Source organism: Myotis brandtii, unplaced genomic scaffold, assembly GCF_000412655.1.
Source record: "Myotis brandtii unplaced genomic scaffold, ASM41265v1 scaffold982, whole genome shotgun sequence".
Classification (NCBI taxonomy): Eukaryota; Metazoa; Chordata; class Mammalia; order Chiroptera; family Vespertilionidae; genus Myotis; species Myotis brandtii.
In genome coordinates, this window is record NW_005372084.1 from 1,454,570 (window position 1) to 1,474,413 (window position 19,844).

Consider the following 19,844-nt stretch of genomic DNA (forward strand, 5'->3'; position numbering starts at 1 on the left):
AGATACTTTTCGAAAGAGGACATACAGAAGGCAGAGAGACATATGAAAACATTCTCAAAGTCACTAATCATCTGAGAGATGCAAATCAAAACAACAATGAGGTACTATCTCCCACCTGTCAGAATGGCTATCATACACAAATCAACAAATGACAAGTGCTGGAGAGGATGTGGAGAAAAAGGAACTCTCGTGCACTGCTGGTGGGAATGTAGACTGCTGCAGCCATTGTGAAGAACATATGGACTTTCCTCAAAAAACTAAAAATGGAAATCCCATTTGACCCAGTAATACCACTTCTAGGAATATATCCCAAGAAAACAGAAACACTAATCAGAAAGGATATTTGCACCCCTATGTTCATAGCAGCACAATTTACAATAGCTAAGATTTGGAAACAGCCTAAGTGCCCATCAGCAGATGAGTAGATTAGAACAGTGGTTCCCAACTTTTCGGTCCTCGTGGACCACCAGTTGGCAACTGCTGGATTAGAAAACTGTGGCACATCTACACAATGGAATACTACGCTGCTGTAAAATAGGAATTCTTACCATTTGCAACAGCATGGATGGAATAGGAGAGCATGATGTTAAGTGAAATAAGCCAGTTAGAGAAAGATAAACATCACATGATCCCACTCATTTGTGGAATATAATCAACATCATAAACTGATGAATAAAAATAGATACAGAGACAAAGAAGCATCGAACAGACTGTCAAACTTCAGCAGGAAAGCTGGGGAGAGTTTTGGGGGGAGGGGTAAGAGATCAACCAAATGACTTGTATGCATGCATATAAGCATAACGAATGGACAAAAGAATAAATAAATAAATTAAAAAAAAAAGAATCTAGAGTGGACCCATTTCTGTGACCTACTGTGGTGTTCCCCTGTGGTAGGACTGCACTGGTGACTGCCATCAAGCGCAGGAAGGGGTCATGTCCCCTAGTGCCATAAATATCATTTTAATACTGAGAGCCCTTTGAACACCTTATAGCAGCATACAAAGTGTTTTGTTTCACCTGTTGGACTCACTGACTGTTCATTGGACCGTCATTCTCTTGGGCTCCTCTGGTAGGTACTTAGCACTTGGAAGTTTTTTTGTTGTTTTTTTTAAAAATATATTTTATTGATTTTTTACAGAGAGGAAGGGAGAGAGATAGAGAGTTAGAAACATCGATGAGAGAGAAACATCGATCAGCTGCCTCCTGCACATCACCACCAGTTGGCAACTGCTGGATTAGAAAACTGTGGCACATCTACACAATGGAATACTACGCTGCTGTAAAATAGGAATTCTTACCATTTGCAACAGCATGGATGGAATAGGAGAGCATGATGTTAAGTGAAATAAGCCAGTTAGAGATAAACATCACATGATCCCACTCTTTGTGGAATATAATCAACATCATAAACTGATGAATAAAAATAGATACAGAGACAAAGAAGCATCGAACAGACTGTCAAACTTCAGCAGGAAAGCTGGGGAGAGTTTTGGGGGGAGGGGTAAGAGATCAACCAAATGACTTGTATGCATGCATATAAGCATAACGAATGGACAAAAGAATAAATAAATAAATTAAAAAAAAAAGAATCTAGAGTGGACCCATTTCTGTGACCTACTGTGGTGTTCCCCTGTGGTAGGACTGCACTGGTGACTGCCATCAAGCGCAGGAAGGGGTCATGTCCCCTAGTGCCATAAATATCATTTTAATACTGAGAGCCCTTTGAACACCTTATAGCAGCATACAAAGTGTTTTGTTTCACCTGTTGGACTCACTGACTGTTCATTGGACCGTCATTCTCTTGGGCTCCTCTGGTAGGTACTTAGCACTTGGAAGTTTTTTTGTTGTTTTTTTTAAAAATATATTTTATTGATTTTTTACAGAGAGGAAGGGAGAGAGATAGAGAGTTAGAAACATCGATGAGAGAGAAACATCGATCAGCTGCCTCCTGCATCCCACTGGGGATGTGCCCGCAACCCAGGTACATGCCCTTGATCGGAATCGAACCTGGGACCTTTCAGTCCACAGGCCGACGCTCTATCCACTGAGCCAAACCGGTTTCGGCAACACTTGGAAGTTTTGACAAACCAGTAGCAGAAAGGAAAACCTCATGAGGTTTATGATTATAGCTCAGGACACCTTTGAGCTGTCAGCACTTTTAAAGCTTTCAGTGACTGAACTTGGGTATTCTCTTTAATAGAAGTATGCACTGCCACATAACAATTGAGTAATACCCAGGTGTCTACAGCAAAATGGTATTTCAGTGATCTTTTCTTCATCGTAGCTATACTGGTCTCAAAAATTGACCAATTTAGAATTGTGTAGTAAGTAGTAGGGTAACTGCATAGTTACACACCTTGGTGTCTGCTCAGGTACTGGCAGAAGTGTCTTTTTTTTTTTTTTTTTAAAAAGTTTGTTGATTGATTTTAGAGAGAGAGAGAAACATCAATTTGTTGTTCCACTTCTTTATGCATTCATTGATTGATGCTTGTATGTGCCCTGACCAGGGATTGAACCCGCTACCTCGGCATATCGGGATGATGCTCTAACCAACTGAGCTACCCGGCCAGGGCAGGAGTGTCTTTCTTAAAAACCGACTTCTTGATGGGAGAAGATTTTACTTTGGGTGGCATACATGCAACACACAGATCTTATAACATAGAAACCCTCACCTGAAATTTGTATGATCATATTAACCAATGTCACCCCAATAAATTTAATTTAAAAAGGGGGGGGGAGAAGCCACTTCTTGTACCTTTGTTGTGTTTCTGTCCCAAACTTAGTCGTGTGAGTTAAAAGTACAGCTCCTGTTTGCCCTGTGGTTTTTCTCTTTGTTGCTTTGATTCATCTCAATTTACCTTCTCATCACCTACTTTTCTCTTTTATGAGTCCTTCAGAGTTTTAACTTCCTTCCCAGTTTTTTGTTTTTTACTGTTTGTGTGAATCAATGTCCGTTCTTTCCTCATGGTTTTTCATTCTCAGTTTTGTCCATTTTGCTCTCTTTGTGCCTTTAGGTACCCTTTCCTTTAGATCAGAAATTTTATTTGTATTCTGTGTGAAATCTCACATCCCATTTCAAAGAACAGAGCAGAGTCCTTCAGGCTGTCTGCTCTGTGTGGTTGGGTTTGGGAGAGCAAAGGACAGGTTGGGGTGGGTTTGGCTGTCACCTGCTTCCCGAGGGGCTTCTGACTCCGAGGGGAGTCCTGCGCTGGCCTCCCCCCACACGGCGGCATCCCACACAGGTTCAGGATGGCCAGGTGAGGAAGGCGATCTGCAGGAGGCTCTAGACCAGTGGTTCTCAACCTTCTGGCCCTTTAAATACAGTTCCCCATGTTGTGACCCAACCATAAAATTATTTTTGTTGCTGATTCATAACTGTAATGTTGCTACTGTTATGAATTGTAATGTAAATATCTGATATGCAGGATGGTCTTAGGCGACCCCTGTGAAAGGGTCGTTCGACCGCCAAAGGGGTCGCGACCTACAGGTTGAGAACCGCTGCTCTAGACAGACACAGGTCACCTCCTTGATGGCTCTCACTAAGTCTTCACAGACCACTCAGTGATTATATTTTTGTTTCTTCCTATTAGACACCAGAGCCAGAACCAGAACCTCCCAGGGCCCCTGAGCTCAAGCAGGGGCTGTACGAGCTCTCAGCGAGCAACTTTGAGCTGCATGTCGCACAAGGTATGGCAGGCGGATCTTGTGGGCGTTCACAGTGGGATGCACCCTCTCAGAAACACTGACCGTTTGTTACCCCTTCACTTGCTGGGCTTGTCCTTGCCACCTGAGGCCTCATAGAAAGCAGCATGTGGGACACTAACCAGTTAACTGCCATGCGGCCAAAACGGAAACCATCCCCATTTCTTCCGTATGCACTGGAGTAGTTATGAATTTAAGTTCCCATAATTTTCGTTACAAACCCAGAGATGTCACTAACGAGTCTGATTTTAAAATTGGGCGACCAGAGTCGATATGTGAGGTTTGCGGCTATAGACGTGTGTGACGTGTGGGGAAGGTCCGCCACTTGGGTCTATAGATGCTTATGGTATACAAAGGGTTAAGTAAGGATTTCTCTCTTCAGGGACCATTAGCATCATTGTTTAATGCTCTTCCCCTTGGAAATTCCTCCTTTGGTCTCTGTCCTTAAATCAGAGTTTTAATGCTAAGCTAAGGCCTTAGGTGAGGGAATTTGGAGCTCACAGATTGTGAGTGACACAATTCCTACACTAGCTGGACAGTGCATCCTTGAACAAGAAAGTGTGTTTATATTCACGTTAATCATATACTTATTGACCTGAGCCAGAAATAAAACTTTCTCTTATCTGCCCTGACCAGGTGGCTTAGTTAGTTGGAGCATTGCCCCCTGCACTGGAAGGTTGGGTTCCATCCCCGGTCAGGGCACATACCTAGGTTGTGGGTTCGATCCCCAATCAGGGTGTGTACAGAAGGCAACTGATCGAGGTATCTCTCTCACTTCGATGTTTCTTTCTCTGTCTCCCTTCCTCCCTCTCTAAAATCAGTTTTAGAAAAACCCCACAACTTTTTCTTACCTGTTTAAACTAGAATTTAGTTTATTTAGTGAACTATTATAACATGTGAGTCAGAGTTCTTCACACTTAAAATCTTTTCTTAGACACATCTTGTTTTTGAAAGTGGCCTCCTAAATATGGAAATGATCTGTGTACAATTTCTGATGTTAATAATATAAGTCCTCCTTTCTTCACACATTTCAGAAGAGTTGGCTCAGCAGTGAATGACTCGCCAACTCCATTCTCAAATGCTGCCATGGAGAGAAATCCTCCCCTAAAACTGGGTTGGAAATATTGTGAAAGGGGCTTAAAATCGCATCTGGCCTAGTGACTTCGTGCTGTGGGGAGTCAGCCCCCAACTCAGTGCTAAATTAGCTCCCCCCAACCCACTAAAGGTGAGAAGTAACTGGTGCCTTCAGCTGTTTCCACTTTCCTTGGAGATGGCTATTTGTGCCAGCCCCCTGACAGTGCAGCTTCGAGGGGTTTCCCTGCAGGGGGTTCACTTTAACCTGAGACCAGCTTGGGCTCCCTGCAGGATGTGTTCCCCAAGTCACCTTCTTGGAGACCCTTTCCCGCAGCCAGCCTGGTCCCTCACTCTGCAAGCCATCGCTGAAGGCAGCCTTTGGGGATGCTGCCTGTGCTGCTGGCCTGAGGGTCTCCAGCCTCTGGTCTTGCACCTTCCCGGGGACACTCTGATGGGTCCTTGGGCGTCCTCTCCACCTCACCACCCAATGTGAGCACCAGAGCTGTCTGGAGAGATGGGTTCAGCCTGGAAGCTAATTTGCTAATCTTTTGAAGCCAGTTTTTCACCATTTCCTTCAAACGCATCATTGCCATAGTGATGAGGCGCTGCTGTGAGCCAGGCCACAGTGTAGCATTCATTGGCTTGTTTTCTCCCTGGCCGCAGCCTGATTTCAGTTTGATCTCAGCCTGACATCTTTAGGCCCAGGATGGTCAAGGTAGCACAGCCTAGGAAAACATCTTTCATGACTAAATAATGAAGTTTGAGGATCTGATTTTTTCCTTCTAGTCAGGAGAGTAATATTCAGTTTTTTAAACCTACTTTATTGTGAAATAAAACACAGATACAGGAAACAAACGTAAGGCTTAGTGATTTGTTATAAAATGGTCACCCTGTAACCATTGTTCAGTTCAAGACAAGCTTCGCTGTCCCCACCCCAGTCACAGCCCCCCGAGGAGGCGCTGTCCGGACTTTTATGGAAACTACTCCTTGCTTTTCTTTACGGTTTCATCACCCAAGTGTGTGCTCCTAGATGCTATAGTTTAGTTTGGTCTTTTAAAAATATATCTCATTCAATTCTGTTTAATCTACATGTGCCCCAACATCTATTTTTCTTCCTAACATTCAGTTTGCTCACCACATAGGTGGTTTGACCTGTAGAGTCCCCATAGTGTGGCCTTCACTGACTGTCTCCCCACAGTGTGGCTTTCACTGACTGTCTCCCCACAGTGTGGTCTTCACTGACTGTACCCGCACAGTGTGGCCTTCACTGACTGTACCCTTACAGTGTGGCCTTCACTGACTGTACTCGCACAGTGTGGCCTTCACTGACTGTCTCCCCACAGTGTGGCCTTCACTGACTGTCTCCCCACGGTGTGGCTTAATGTGTCCCTGATCTCTCTATTCCCCGTGAACTGCTACTTGGATCGAGAGACATTAGCAGTTTCGGTTTGATGTTTTTGGGGGGTTGGGCAAGACTTCATAGCTGCTGAGTTTCTCTGTGATGTCAGAGCCTAACAGTCACTGCCTAGAGGCGCTCATTTATTCTGGATACCAAATGCTGCTGCTCTAATTCAAGCATCCTGTCTCCATTTGTTGTTGTTAATCCTCACCCGAGGATGTTTTTCCATTGATTTTTTTTTTTTTTTTTTTTAGAGGGGAAGGGGGGGGGGGGTAGAGAGAGAGAAACATCGATGTGAGAGAGACACATCAATTGGTTGTCTCCCATATGCATCCCGACCGGGGACTGGGATTGGGTCTTCAACCGAGGTATGTGCCCTTGCTGGAATCGAACCCGAGACCCTTCCGTCTGAGGGCCGATGCTCTAACCCCTGAGCAACTAGCTAGGGCTTGCCTTTATTTTTTTACCAAGAGAAACTTGCCTGGCTTATCAGTTGGTTATACACGATAGGGTAAATCCTGATTCTTTCCCTTTATTTCCAGTTTTTCAAATAATAAGTTGGTTCCCTATTGTCTTCCAAAGGTGACAGATTAGTTTCTGCTTTGAGGATCGTTATGAACTCGTAGATGCAGACATTTTTGATGGAGAGTCACTTTTTACCAGTTAAACGGTTCATCCTGGACTGAGCTTTGCAAGAGGACAAAAATGAGAGGCTTCCATTCCATCTCTGGTTAGGTGTCATGTAAATTACACTCCCTCTTTTCCTCTCTTTCCCGGCTCCCACGGAAGGCAACCACTTCATCAAGTTCTTCGCTCCATGGTGCGGTCACTGCAAAGCGCTGGCCCCGACCTGGGAGCAGCTGGCCCTGGGCCTCGAACATTCCGAAACCGTCAAGATTGGCAAGGTAAGCGAAGCCCTTATTAAACTGGAAATAGACTGCTTTGGCTGGATTAATTAGCAGAGGAGCCCATTATTCATTCTGTGTGCGAAGTCGCAGACTTGATTTATGATTTCCATTTAGTGTGCCCCTTGATCATTCATTTCACCTTCACAGATGGCAGCCTGGTTTCGAGTGTGCTGGCTGTTCCACAGCCCAGAGATAAATTATGGCTTTGGCTCCTTTGTTTATTTTGAAGCGATGGCCAATTCAGAGTTGGCAGCCCCCAAGCCCTTTCTGCAAAGATAGGGGCAGCGCCTTGGAGAATGTTCCCTGGACGTACTTGGACGCCGTCCACATTCGATCTCACCCAGGAGCTCTTTGCTGGAGGACCCTCCGAGCTCGCACAGGCACCCGGCGACCCTCCGTGGGGAGCCCAGCTGCTCTGCTGCCTGGAACTCCTCCCAGCTTTTCCCACTTTGCGCAGAGCAGCCAGGAGTGATGTCTAACAACTTCTGTGTAACTGGATTTTCTCGAAATATTAGCCACTTCTGCGCCATCAGGCACTTTTAATCTCATCCATCCTCTGGCACCCAGCAGACCATCCCTGCCTGGGCTTCTGCTAATAAAAATCTCATTGTCTACATTGCCACGGGCCAATTTGTATACAGAAGTAACACTGTGTCCAGGAACTATAGTTAATAAGATAGTCTGCTCAACAGGGTGAGATGTCAGAAGCATAACTTTGGGCATCAGATAGACCTGACTGGTCCACCTGGGCAACTTTACGCCTCATTCTTCCTCTCAGTGAGACTGAGATGAGGTCTCACCGATAGTCCTGAGGATGGGAGTGAAGAGCTTAGCACGGTGCTTGGCCGGAGCAGTGGCTGGTACATTGTAATAGTAGTTGTTAGTTCAGTGGATTTTTCAGTGTTGCCTGCAACACTTTCAATAATATGTCCTAGAATGTATGGGTGTGATTACGATTTTATATTTATTGAACATTTCATGGAAGTCACTATAAAGCAATCTTCTTGTCCTCTATCTCCTATGCCTTGTATCCTTACTCTGTGTTTTGAACTTTGATGGGAGATTATTTTGTTCTGTTTATGCCACTAGAGCAGACACAGTCTAAGTGACTGTGCTGTGGTCCTTCATCCCTGGGTGTACGTGTGCCTGGGTAAGACTGGGCTCAGAGCACGCACCCCGCCCGATTTCAGTCTGCAGCGTCCTGTGCTTCAGTCCAGCACTTTTTTTTTTTTTAATATATTTTATTGACTTTTTACAGAGAGGAAGGGAGAGGGATAGAGAGCTAGAAACATCGATGAGAGAGAAACATCGATCAGCTGCCTCCTGCACACCTCCTACTGTGGATGTGCCCACAACCAAGGCACATGCCCCTGACCGGAATCGAACCCGGGACCCTTCAGTCCGCAGGCTGATGCTCTATCCACTGAGCCAAACCGGTTTCGGCAGTCCAGCACTTTTAACTGCTCTCTGATTTCAGTTCTTTGTTAACATAGCATTTCCAGCTGCCTTTATCAACACAGTGAGGAACAACTTGGTCCCACAAGCTGATTTTAATACCAGTAGAAACAAAAGAAGTGACTTAGGATAAAATGTTTCATGAAAATGTTGAAAAGGAGAATCTTAAGAACATTTAAATGACATAAAAAATCTGAAACATTTCATGAAATGTTTCATGAAAATGTTGAAAAGGAGAATCTTATGAACATTTAAATGACATAAAAAATCTGAAGAGCTGTGATAGTTGGTAAATTGAGTTTATAGAATTTGGGACATCGTCTAAATTTAATTGGACATCTTTTCAGTTTTATCTTTATCATATTCCAGGGACTTCTATTTGCAATTGACTACTTGCTCCTTTTTAATTTTAAAACTCCATAAGTTTGAACTGAGAATAAATGTATAAGCTGGCTGCCATTGTGACTGGTGGGCCAGGCTGCCCTTCTCCACTGATTAACCTGCCCAAGGTATTGCTTTCTAAAAGTGCCGTTTTCAGTGAGCAACATCACTCATGTCTCTAAAGTGAATGTGGTCATCCTGCTCCCTTGGCTCGGGTGTCTTTGGGGCTGCGTCTGCAGGGAAGGCCGCAGAAACGGCAGCCTGCTGGCCCAGTGGCTGCAGGTCAGGGGCGTTAGAATTTTTCTTTTTAAAGAAACCCCGAGGGCCATAGTCATTTTTGTCAGGAAGGCTCACAGGTGCTGACTGGACGGTGGTCTTGCCTTGCAGGTGGACTGCACGCAGCACCACGAGCTCTGCTCCGGGAACCAGGTCCGAGGCTATCCCACGCTCCTCTGGTTCCAGGATGGCAAAAAGGTGCGTATTTGGGTCTTAGCCACAGTGGGCTGAGCTGTTGGGTGCTTAACAGGCATGCGGATTGCCAGAATGGACGGTTTGGGCACCGGTTTAAAGGATACATGTAATGGAACAAAAATGCCTTTCTCTTAACTGATAAGATTTGGGTAGTGGAGAAAAACTGCCAGTTGTTATACTATTTTGAAACCTTTCATTTGGCTCAGGTGGTTACTAGAGTAACCCAAATCTACCGTCCTGGGTAACTGAGCTCTGGCCGTGGCCTCTGAGCAGGGTCCATGTGCCCTCGGTAAGGTTCCCGTCCCCGTCCCGGCTGATGGGCAGCCTCGCAGAGCGCCTGCGGCGGCAGCCAGGCTGTGCTTCGCAGCTCTGCAGAGGAAGGGGCTGTAAAGCTCTCACCAGAGCCAACCCCTCGGCTTATCATCCGCGCTCTCCCATTTAGATCCGAGCCTGCAGGCACCGCACACACAGCTCACACAACCTGGGGAAGGCATCTGACGGCAGGGTCCCCGTGGGCGAGGGCTCGCAGGAGGTTTGAGTGGTTCAAGCACTTCAGTGTACTAACTCGGCCGTGTTTCTGTGTGGCCCTTATCTGGACAGGTGGACCAGTACAAGGGAAAGCGGGATCTGGACTCGCTGAGAGAGTATGTGGAACTGCAGCTCCAGAGTGCGGACCGTGGCACCCCAGAGGCCACCCCACCCGCGGAGGCCCCAGTGGGTGCTGCAGAGCCCGAGGCCGACAAGGTGGGTGCCCGCCCAGCACCGCCCGCAGAGGGCGTTCTCTGGTGCTGGGGACACAGGACATGTGAGGACAGTACTGAGCCATTCAGATGGCTGGTTACAGCTGACCTTTCAACACGGAACATCTTCTTTGACTATGTGTACATGTTTGTAAGGGGCAAAGGGCAACATGGATGTGAGGAAAATCCCGAGATGGAGTTGAGATCTCTGGGAACTTCCTCCCTTTGATTCAGTTATCACTGTACTTGAGGGTATTCGCTCTGAAAGCTTGTCTGCTGCCTCGTGGGTCCACTGTCTGTTCATTTCCACAACGTGCTGCAGGCATTTTACTGTAGCCTGTGGCTTATAAAGGCCATGAACGCTGGGTAGCAGGACAGCTGTGTGCTGGAATTGAAGGCGGGTGGCTGGAGGACATGAATTTGCTTAGACGGTCTCTAACTCACCGAGGGCATCTTCATTCTCAGGCTTTAGGGTCATTTGTTCTGTGATTATCAAGCCCTTGTTATGTTTCAGGCACTGTCCTGGTCCACCAGGAAGCAAAAGCAAGACCATGCTGCTGGCTGTGCCGAGCCGTGGGTCTAGTGGGGGCGCATGAGAGTACATGCATGCAGGTGTCCCAGGGCTCTGAGAGTGTGCAGGGCTGGCCGGTCACTGTGTGAGAGGAGGGGGCCGATAGGCAAGAAGTGTCATTGGAGAGGTGACAGGTGAATGGTGTTTGCTGGAGAGATTAGGAAGGCATGCCTGGGGGAGGAAGAGTGTGAGCAGCAGCACCGTGCTGGGGCCAGCGGGCGTCGTGGGGCAGGGCCCGCTTCGGCTGGAGGGTGAGGTAAAGAGGGGGACAAAGGGTGCGGGCAGGATGCAGCGGGAAAGAGTGGGGGTGGGGAGAGCTGGTTTGCAGAGGACTTTGTTGACCAGCCAAGGATTTTGAGCTTATTTATAGGGATCCAATGAAAGGTTTGAGTTTTAGAAAGATGACTGGCAACAGCTTGTATGAAGGAGATGGAAAACTGGTGTATTAGGTCATAAAAGAAGATGAGACCCCAAACGGAGGCTGACAGTGGGATGGAGGGCAGGAGTGCCACCAGCACAGGGACTCCAGCTCTGAGCAGTTAGGACGGTGGGGTCTGCGCTGCCGCAGTTCCTGGCACAGCCGGTGGACGATGGCACCAAGCACGAGGAGGGGCCCTGGGAGCGGGGAGGGGGGTGGAGATGCCATCAGTTTTCAAGGTGTCGCTTTTCAAGGCTGTGTGGTGATAACTGTGGACAGTGTATCAGTCTGGAGCTAAAGCAGGCCATCTGCACTACGTCTATGTGTCTGGAGCTTTAGGTAGAAGCTATTGCTGAAGTCATGGGTTAGAATGAGATTTAAGGCAACTCAAAATAGTGTGGGTGTTTTTTTTTTCAGGAAAACAATGCTTGGATTTCCTAGCAAAGAGCCATAAGGCCTGTCTGTCAACATATTTTCAAAGCAGAATACGTAATGTTGCTACTTCAGTTCACACGACTGTACTTCATAGCATGGCAGGTCTTACCTGGGACGCGGGGACACGGGGCAAAGGAAGGGGCGGGGGTGTGCCCATGCTCCCGGGGAGAGGGCAGCGAGCCAGATGTGCCTGAACGCTCCCCGGTAACCCTCCAGCCCTCAGCATTTACAGCAGAGGTCACGGCACGCTGGAGCCATCTGTCCCTCGGCCCCAGTTGTTTGGAATTGAAAAAAGCCAGTGGAAACCCCTACCCATCCTCTCAGGGTTGGGGAGAAGGGGCATCTTCGTCCCCACAGCCCATCCCTTAGTTGGACTCTTGCAGGTTGGGTGTTAGTTAAAAGTTGAAGTTTTGGTTTAAGAAGTAAACAAATGATTTTGTAGTTGTTATGACCACATATGTTAGAGGAGTGTGTGTGTCATGGTGGTTAGAAAGGTCATCCCAAATTGAGTATAATTATATACTATGGATGTTTTCATCAAACACAGAGCGGCTTCTATTTATAATGAAGTTTTCCACCATTAAGTGGGCCTTTCAGTGAGTGTGGCATCCTGTTTCTGGACATAAAGAAAGATGGCAGTGTTCTACAATGCCCCTGGCACTCGGCGCCTCCCGTCACCGACAGGCTTACTTGAGGCCAGACTCAAGCGGCGCAGCCCTGGTACCTTCAGCCACATGATAAATCACCCATATTCGTGCTCTCCTGAGAGAATCGCAGATGTATTTTTGGAGAAACAGGAGACGTGGTCCTCTAAAGAGCTGTCACGGTAGAGTCACTTTGGAGCAGACTGCACCGTGCAGCCGGAGCTCAGAGGGGCAGCTTTTACATTTACTTTGAACTTAAAAATGGAAAGAAGCCTGTTATAGGTAAAGCACATCATTGCCTGTGCTTTTGTAACTTTTTGTAAGGTCCCTCTATGACATAGAGGAAGTCATTTTTATGAATCCCTGTGATAGAGAGTGTCGAGTCAGTGAGAGGAGCCATGGGTACAGACTTCAGGAGGCCCAGTAAGGGGTGTCTGGGCTCTGGTCAGTGTGTGGGAGGCTCCGAGGCAGGGAGGTCTGATTCAAGCCCTGTCCACCTAAAGCTGACTGGTCCACACTCCCGAGCCCTGGGGGACAGCAGCTGCCCCTCACCCACCCTGGGCTGGCGCGGGGGGAGGAAGGGAGCGAGAGCTGCACTTTCCTGCCACCTCCTCAAAGCGTCTCGTGGGCTCAGGATCCATGGACCTGTGATGAATCTCTGCCCTTCAGAGGCCACTGCTCTACCCTTTTGTGTCGTTTGTGAAATGCAAGTTGTGTAGGTAGTTTTGTGTGACCTTGGAGTAGGCATAACAGCATTCAAAATTATTGATTTGTCTTTCTGCAATCCCAAAGCATTATTCCCTGTGCTGTAAGTGATGTATTTCACTGTGGCTTTTCCACCCCTGAAGGGCGCTGTGTTGGCACTCACGGAAAATAACTTTGATGACACCATTGCAGAAGGAATAACCTTCATCAAGTTTTATGCTCCATGGTAAGTGGCTCCTCAATTAGAAACTACTTTTCCTAGTGCTCTTCAGTCCCTTCGTATTTTTCAGCTCATTAGCCAACCCTCCAGGCTCATCCTGGGGCTCTGTTGTAGGAAATAAGGAAATGTTATCTTTATGCTCCTGTGTTCAGGTATGTTCCAGTTTGGTGGTATTCATGACCATTTATGGAAAATTGGGTTAATTTATTTTATAGTTTGGTCTGCTTTTCAGAAAACATAATGGAGGAGAACTATGGTGGTCATATAGGACTTAAGTTGTGGTGCCTGTGTGCTTCGCCAAATAGATGGCTTGTTTTGGTTACATTACCCATGAACATCTTGATGTACTTCTGCTCCTTAGTCTATTTTATTTATTTATTTTAAATTCTTTGTTGTTGAAAGTTTTACATATGTCTCCTTTTCCCCCATTGACCTTTCCCCGCCCCCACCCCCTGTTGTCTCTGTCCATTGGTCATGCTCATGTGCATGGATACAAGTCCTCTCTTTTAGATGCCATAGAGAAATCCAGCTGAAATCAGAGCCTTTCTTGCCACACGGTGCTCAGGGACCAGGCAGACAGGGACTGTGCATGGGTTTGGGAACAAGGCACCTGTGTGGGGGGAGGACGAGAGGTCCAGAACTTCCCTGAACTACTGTAGCTCTGGGTGTTCTTTAATTCCTTGAAACGTAGCAGTAAAACTGAAGGAAATGAAACACTGCATTTGGGAATGCAGGGTGCTGGGAGTGTCCGTTCCGTATTTAAAAGCAGACAGGAAAGGTCACCACATGCCATTTTGCTCTTTAATTTGTTTCATTTTGGATATTCGTGAAAAACCATAATAGCAGAGATAAAAGTTAATGAGCCCTGCCTGGTTGGCTCTATTGGTTGGAGTGTTGTCTGGGCACTGAAGGGTCTCAGGTTCAATTCCTGGTCAGGGCACATACTTAGGTTGAGGGTTCGATCCCCAGTCGGGTGGATATGGGAGACAACGGATTGATGTTTCTGACATCCATGTTTCTCTCTCACCCTCTCCCTTCCCCTCTAAAATCAGTAAAAATATATAAATATAGCCTCAGATGAGGATAAAAAAGAAAAGGTTTTGAGCACATGACTTGTATGAGTTGTGCTGTTTTAATTCTTAAAAAATAGAAACGCTAGCCCAAGCCTGTTTGGCTCAGTGGATAGAGCATTGGCCTGCGGACTGAAGGGTCCCAGGCTCAATTCCGGTCAGGGGCACATGCCTGGGTTGCGGGCTTGATCCCCAGTCAGGGGCGTGCAGGAGGCAGCTGATCAATGATTCTCTCTTATCATTGATGTTTCTATCTCTCTCCCTCTCCTTTCCTCTCTGAAGTCAATAAAAATGTTATATATATAAAAAAAGAAACACTAGTAAATAATGCCTTTAAAACTATTTTCTATTTTTAAAAAAAATATATTTTATCGATTTTCTACAGAGAGGAAGGGAGAGGGACAAAGAGTTAGAAACATCGATGAGAGAGAAACACCGATCAGCTGCCTCCTGCACACCCCCCACTGGGGATGTGCCCGCAACCCAGGTACATGCCCTTGACCGAAATCGAACCTGGGACCCTTGAGTCCGCAGGCCGATGCTCTATCCACTGAGCCAAACCGGTTAGGGCAATTTTCTATTTTTTTAAAAAAAGAAACCTATATAGATCAAGTTTGAAGACAGCGGATCCCCTTTTATTGCAGGGGAGCAGTTCTTGTAGTCAGAAAAGGGACACAGGAGTTTTGAATGATTTAGTGCTCACACCACATCACCGAAGCTTGAGGGGAGCTGTGAGGTTGTTTTGAAATGTTGAGACCATAAGCAGTCAAATCTAAAATGTTTTTAGCGTTCAAGTGATTAAAAAAGCAACGACGTTTGGAGTCCATTTTGTTTCCTGTTCGTTTCCTCCTGTTCACGATGTATTCGTAAACCAGTTGACCTGATGTACGGATCAGGGACCTGGTTTCCAAACTCAGACTTGTTTTCACACCAGCTTGTTTCCATCGGGTTATCCAGGAGTCTGCTTCAGATGGACTTTGCCATCTTTGTTTAGGAGGAGGAGGAAGAGAATGGGAGAATTTGGTGTTTTATAAACTTCTAGGCCATTGTTGACAGCCTCATAGAAAAACAAGGCTTGGCAGCGAAATGTCGGTGAGGGACCTGGACCTGGGACTTCAACAAAGTGGTCATTATTCCATTTCTAGGTGTGGCCACTGTAAGAATCTGGCTCCTACCTGGGAAGAGCTCTCTAAAAGGGAATTCCCTGGCTTGGCAGAGGTCAAGGTCGCTGAAGTGGACTGTACTGCTGAGCGCAACATCTGCAGCAAGTACTCGGTGGGTACCTGTGGGTGAAAACACTTCCGGGGACGCTGAGTATCAGAGCTGATCCCGTGTGGAGCTGGAATGTGGTATCGTTGTCTCAACCAAGATAACGCACTGCCCTCCTCCCTCAACAAAGTGCGATGTCTGTGTCCTTTTGAGGTGTTTTGATTTTTTACTTTGAAAAGGAAGAGATGCTCTGAGAGAAAGGCTTTCTCCCTCTGTTACACACACCTTCCGGGGGTGGGGCGGGGGGGGGGGCGGGTCTCGGCCTTGCTTCTGGGCAGTAACTGAGACTCCACCCTGGGGAGCGGGGTACCCCTGAATGCACACTCTCACTGACAGTCAGCTGGCTCGTAGTCTTCATCAGAGATAACGAAGTGGCTTTTTATTTTTTTACATGTGCCAGTGTTCTGAAGTCGATGGCTGAATAAGGCAACACTGGAACGTAGACTTCCTCCTGAGAGGGCATCCCCACCAGCCAGTCCTGCACTTGGATTGGTCCTTTAGCTGTTGCCTCCTTCCGAGCTGCTGGCACCGTCTAACAGCCTACACGATTTGTGATTTGTACTGTTCTTTCGGTTGCTTTCCTAAAATACTTTTGAGGCTTCTGATATTTATCACCTCATCAGATTGAGAATAGATATCTTTTTTTTTTATCATTGGAAAATGCAGGCATTTTTTTGTGCCTTAAAATTCTCAAAAGAGGAAAGAGGTGAGCTACAGCTGAAAAATATATCTCCGTGAGGGTTTCGCTGCTACTCCGTATAGCCTGGACACCACGGGAAGCTGGTCATAAACGCAGCCTCAGGCCCCACGCTGACTCCACCCGGCCCAGGGGCGCATGCACCAGGCAAGGACTGGGAGGCTCCACTCTGGGGAGGCATCCCTTTGACACTAATCGAGGATGTAATTTTGGATTGGAAGCTGAATAAATAGCCCCACGGCTTTGTTTGCTGAACTAGCTGGTACTTTTTAAATGGAAATTTAACCATAGACTTTCCTGGCCACAACAGGAGGTGTTTTTCTGGCTTTATTTAAGTAATTTGTGTATGATTCAGACCAGTTTTCAAACTGAATTTCCTCTTTACAGGTACGAGGCTACCCCACATTGTTGCTTTTCCGCGGAGGCAAGAGAGTCAGCGAGCACAATGGAGGCAGGGACCTCGACTCGTTGCAATCCTTTGTGCTGCGCCAGGCGAAAGACGAACTATAAAAGTGCAGGTGAAGCCGCCTTCCTGCGGGCTCCTGGACTGAGTGGAGGAGCACGTCGTGCGGACCTCGGGGAGTTTCAGGTGGTGGTTCCTCAGAAAGCTGTCTGTACTGAACTTGTGGTATCTTCTGTGTGTGTTAAGCCAACACACTCTACAGAATTTTTATTACGTTTCTCTAAGTAAATATGATCCCTTTGCAAACTAAGTATTTTCAGTGGCAATCTATCATCCCCTTTAACCTTCTCTTGATGGAATCTAAATGGTTTCCTTTGAGACTAAAACAGAGTTGAGGAAAAGCGAATCGCTGGACTATTTTTGGCTCCTGAGTGATTCTGGTGAAAGCATCATCCAAAGCACAGTTTTGAACTGCCCACGAGTCTGGAAAGGTAGTCGCATGGCGTATTGTCATTCCTCTGATCTCAAGGTCACAGCTAATCATGTGGTTGGTCTGTATCTTGGAGCAGATTTAAAAACAAACCCCCGCACCTCTGGAAGGCGCCTTCCCAGCCACTCCTGGATTTTGTTTCTGTTGATACTTCTCTCATGGCGAGAGGTTTGCCATAACGAAAGCAGCGGTACTTTTGACGTGTGCCTGAGTAAGGTCACGCTGATGCCATAATCTTATGTGTGTGTCGATATTTGTCAGATCAGTTATTACTGTTCAAGGGATACTTCTGTCTGTTTCTCCTGGGTGAAAGGTTTCATTAGTTATGTTAACATTAAGTCAGGTTCCACGTGAAGATTTTTAAGATTTTTAAGCCCATGTTTAAGATTTGCTATCTCCCGTGGAAAATGTGGGCCTGGAAAGTTCCACGAGGCTTGTCCTGACTGTTCTGTTAACTCCTAGAAAGATTCCGATGGTATCTGTCACCTGGGGAAAAGGACTAGATGAGCAGGTCCGGTATCAGGGGCCAGGTGACTTCCGCAGCCCTGCTACAGGGCCCTAACAAAGCAGTTTTAGTTCTGCTCCTCGGTAGTCCTAGGCCAGGGGTGGGGAACGTCCGGCCCAAGGGCCGTATAAAGGCCTGAGAAATCATTTGGTCTGGCCCTGCCAAGGCATTAGGGGTGAATTAATTTAAATGTTTGACCAGATATAGCAGGCTAATTTTTAAGTTGATAATTTTGTATGGCCTGTGAATGGTGTTATAAATAACCAAATGGCCCTTGGCAGAAAAAAAGGCTCCCCACCCCTGTTAAAGGCTCTGTACATCGTCTGCCTTCATGGAGATTGACCCTGTGCTGTCTGAGGAGTGGGATTAACTTTACCTAAAGACCAAAGAATGAAGTAGGCGGGGCTGAGTCAGAGCTGAAGTAGGCTGTGCTACCATCAATGCTAATGCTCTTATAATTCATGCCTCTCTAGTTATTAAACATTTTTACCATCACCCTTGGAAATAACCATAGAACTAGGCTCCCTGTATGTTCTTTGCCATCAAGTTACCTTTCATAATAACCCCTCTGTCTACCACTCTCACCCCACCTCCCGTGCTTGGGGGAGCCAGTCACTTGACACAGAGTAACTGGTGGTAAGAATCTTAGACACAAGAAGCATCTGCTGTCTGCAGCAGATGACAACAGAGCAGGATCTCGACCAGCCTCTGCCTTAAGGAAATCTTTATTAATTGTGTGTGGATCACAGATGTTCTTGTTAAAAAACCAACTTTTCAGGAGAAGCACAATCCTCATGAGTGGCTTCCGCTTTGCATCACGAGTCTTGTATTGAAAGAAAATCAAAGTGGTACAATTTGTTTACACTCTGATACTTTCTAAATAAACTCTTTTTTTAAAAAAAAAAGTCTGGTCTTTCCTTAAATGTTACAGCAAAACAGATATAAAATAGACAATAAATTATAGTTTATATTTACAAAAAAGCTGTAAGTGCAAACAGTTATAGATCATACATGTATTATTTAATCAGTTTAATATGAAATTGGTTTCCTAGTATATGATTGTGAGAAAGACATTTAAAAAATATTCTAAAATTAATCTGAGTCTTACTTTCTACAAGAGAAAACTGATTTCGATTCATCAACAGCATGGCCATCCAAACCCATTCCTAAAGGCTAGTGCCCCTCGCTCAGTTTATGTCCTTTGTTGGTTCTCACCTGTGACACGGAATGCTGTACAGTAAAAGGGCAAGACCTGTTTTACTGAAGTAGATGAGATATGAGAGCCAGCGTTCCTGAAGTTACTGTGCTTTCAGAGCCGTTCCGAACAGGAGGAGGCGCAGCACTGTGTTCACCTGTCACCTGGGTGCCGTGGCGGCCACTGAGGATGCCCCACCCCGTGGTCCCCTCAGAGCACCAGCCTTCTGCTGGTGGTGCTCGCAAAGGAAACCGCAAATGGGGGAGGACTGACGTGTGGAAATCACATGGTTTGTTTTAACTGAAATAATTCTATTTTCACACCAACAGAACGCCAGCACAAACAGGTAACAGCAGTTACCGGACAAAAGGCACTTCCACACGCCCTGATTATGGCTTGGGCTGTTGATCTTATATGAAATTGGCCTTCCTGGGAATGAAATCCTTGAATAGAGGCATTCCCCCCGCCCCCAATTTCTGTTAACTGTAAGATCTATTTTTGAGAAACATTCTAAATTGGCTGATACTTCAGCCAAGAATACTTATACTTCTTTAAAATTATTTTCCCTGTTTACTCAATAATACCACAAATAGCTTGATAGAAAGCTAAAACTAATTTTGGTGGGCTTTTATGGGGGAAGAGGAACCCTTCAAAGTTCTGTTTCTGCAATGTCCAGATTCCATATTACAGACATTCAAATAGCCTCCTACAGACCAACTACTCACGTTATTTACTACACGGGCAAATCATTACTGAGCCCCTTTAACGTCTTCCTTGGGCAGTAAGGCACCAACCGGCAAGAGATGGTTTCAAAGTCATCATCCCACTTTCACTGCGTCAGTGTGCTGCTTAAGGCAGGTGTAAGCTAGGAGTCCAAGGCAGTACCTCTGGCCCCAGCAACTAGTTTCAAGTTAGTGGCATCCACAAGCTCTTACAACCATATTCCTGTATTTCTTCAAGATAACATTGGAGTTGTCATCAAAGTAAAGAACCGAGATGGCATTTAGTTTAGTTGGCGCACAGCACGGTTTAGGGACATACTCAGGATTCATAAGGTGAACCTGTTCCAAAACAGAAGGAGGAAATGGTTCC

At 46.3% G+C, this 19,844-nt stretch overlaps 2 protein-coding genes across 2 annotated transcripts in view; one reads left to right on the top strand and one right to left on the bottom strand.

Annotated features, from left to right (window-relative positions):
• Positions 1–16,872, top strand: part of TXNDC5 (thioredoxin domain containing 5 (endoplasmic reticulum)) — a 30,325-nt gene extending 13,453 nt beyond the window's left edge. The window contains exons 3-9 of the mRNA XM_005886399.2: positions 3,591–3,687; positions 6,965–7,080; positions 9,307–9,393; positions 9,991–10,134; positions 13,047–13,129; positions 15,339–15,468; positions 16,547–16,872. Coding sequence (XP_005886461.1) covers positions 3,591–3,687; positions 6,965–7,080; positions 9,307–9,393; positions 9,991–10,134; positions 13,047–13,129; positions 15,339–15,468; positions 16,547–16,669 — 780 coding nt within the window. The 3' untranslated portion in view covers positions 16,670–16,872. The remainder of the gene's footprint in view (positions 1–3,590; positions 3,688–6,964; positions 7,081–9,306; positions 9,394–9,990; positions 10,135–13,046; positions 13,130–15,338; positions 15,469–16,546) is intronic.
• A 1,220-nt stretch (positions 16,873–18,092) lies between these two features.
• The window catches only part of BMP6 (bone morphogenetic protein 6), a 190,131-nt gene continuing 188,379 nt past the window's right edge, over positions 18,093–19,844 (bottom strand). Inside the window, exon 7 of the mRNA XM_005886401.2 lies at positions 18,093–19,813. Within this exon, the coding sequence (XP_005886463.2) occupies positions 19,664–19,813 (150 nt within the window). The 3' untranslated portion in view covers positions 18,093–19,663. The remainder of the gene's footprint in view (positions 19,814–19,844) is intronic.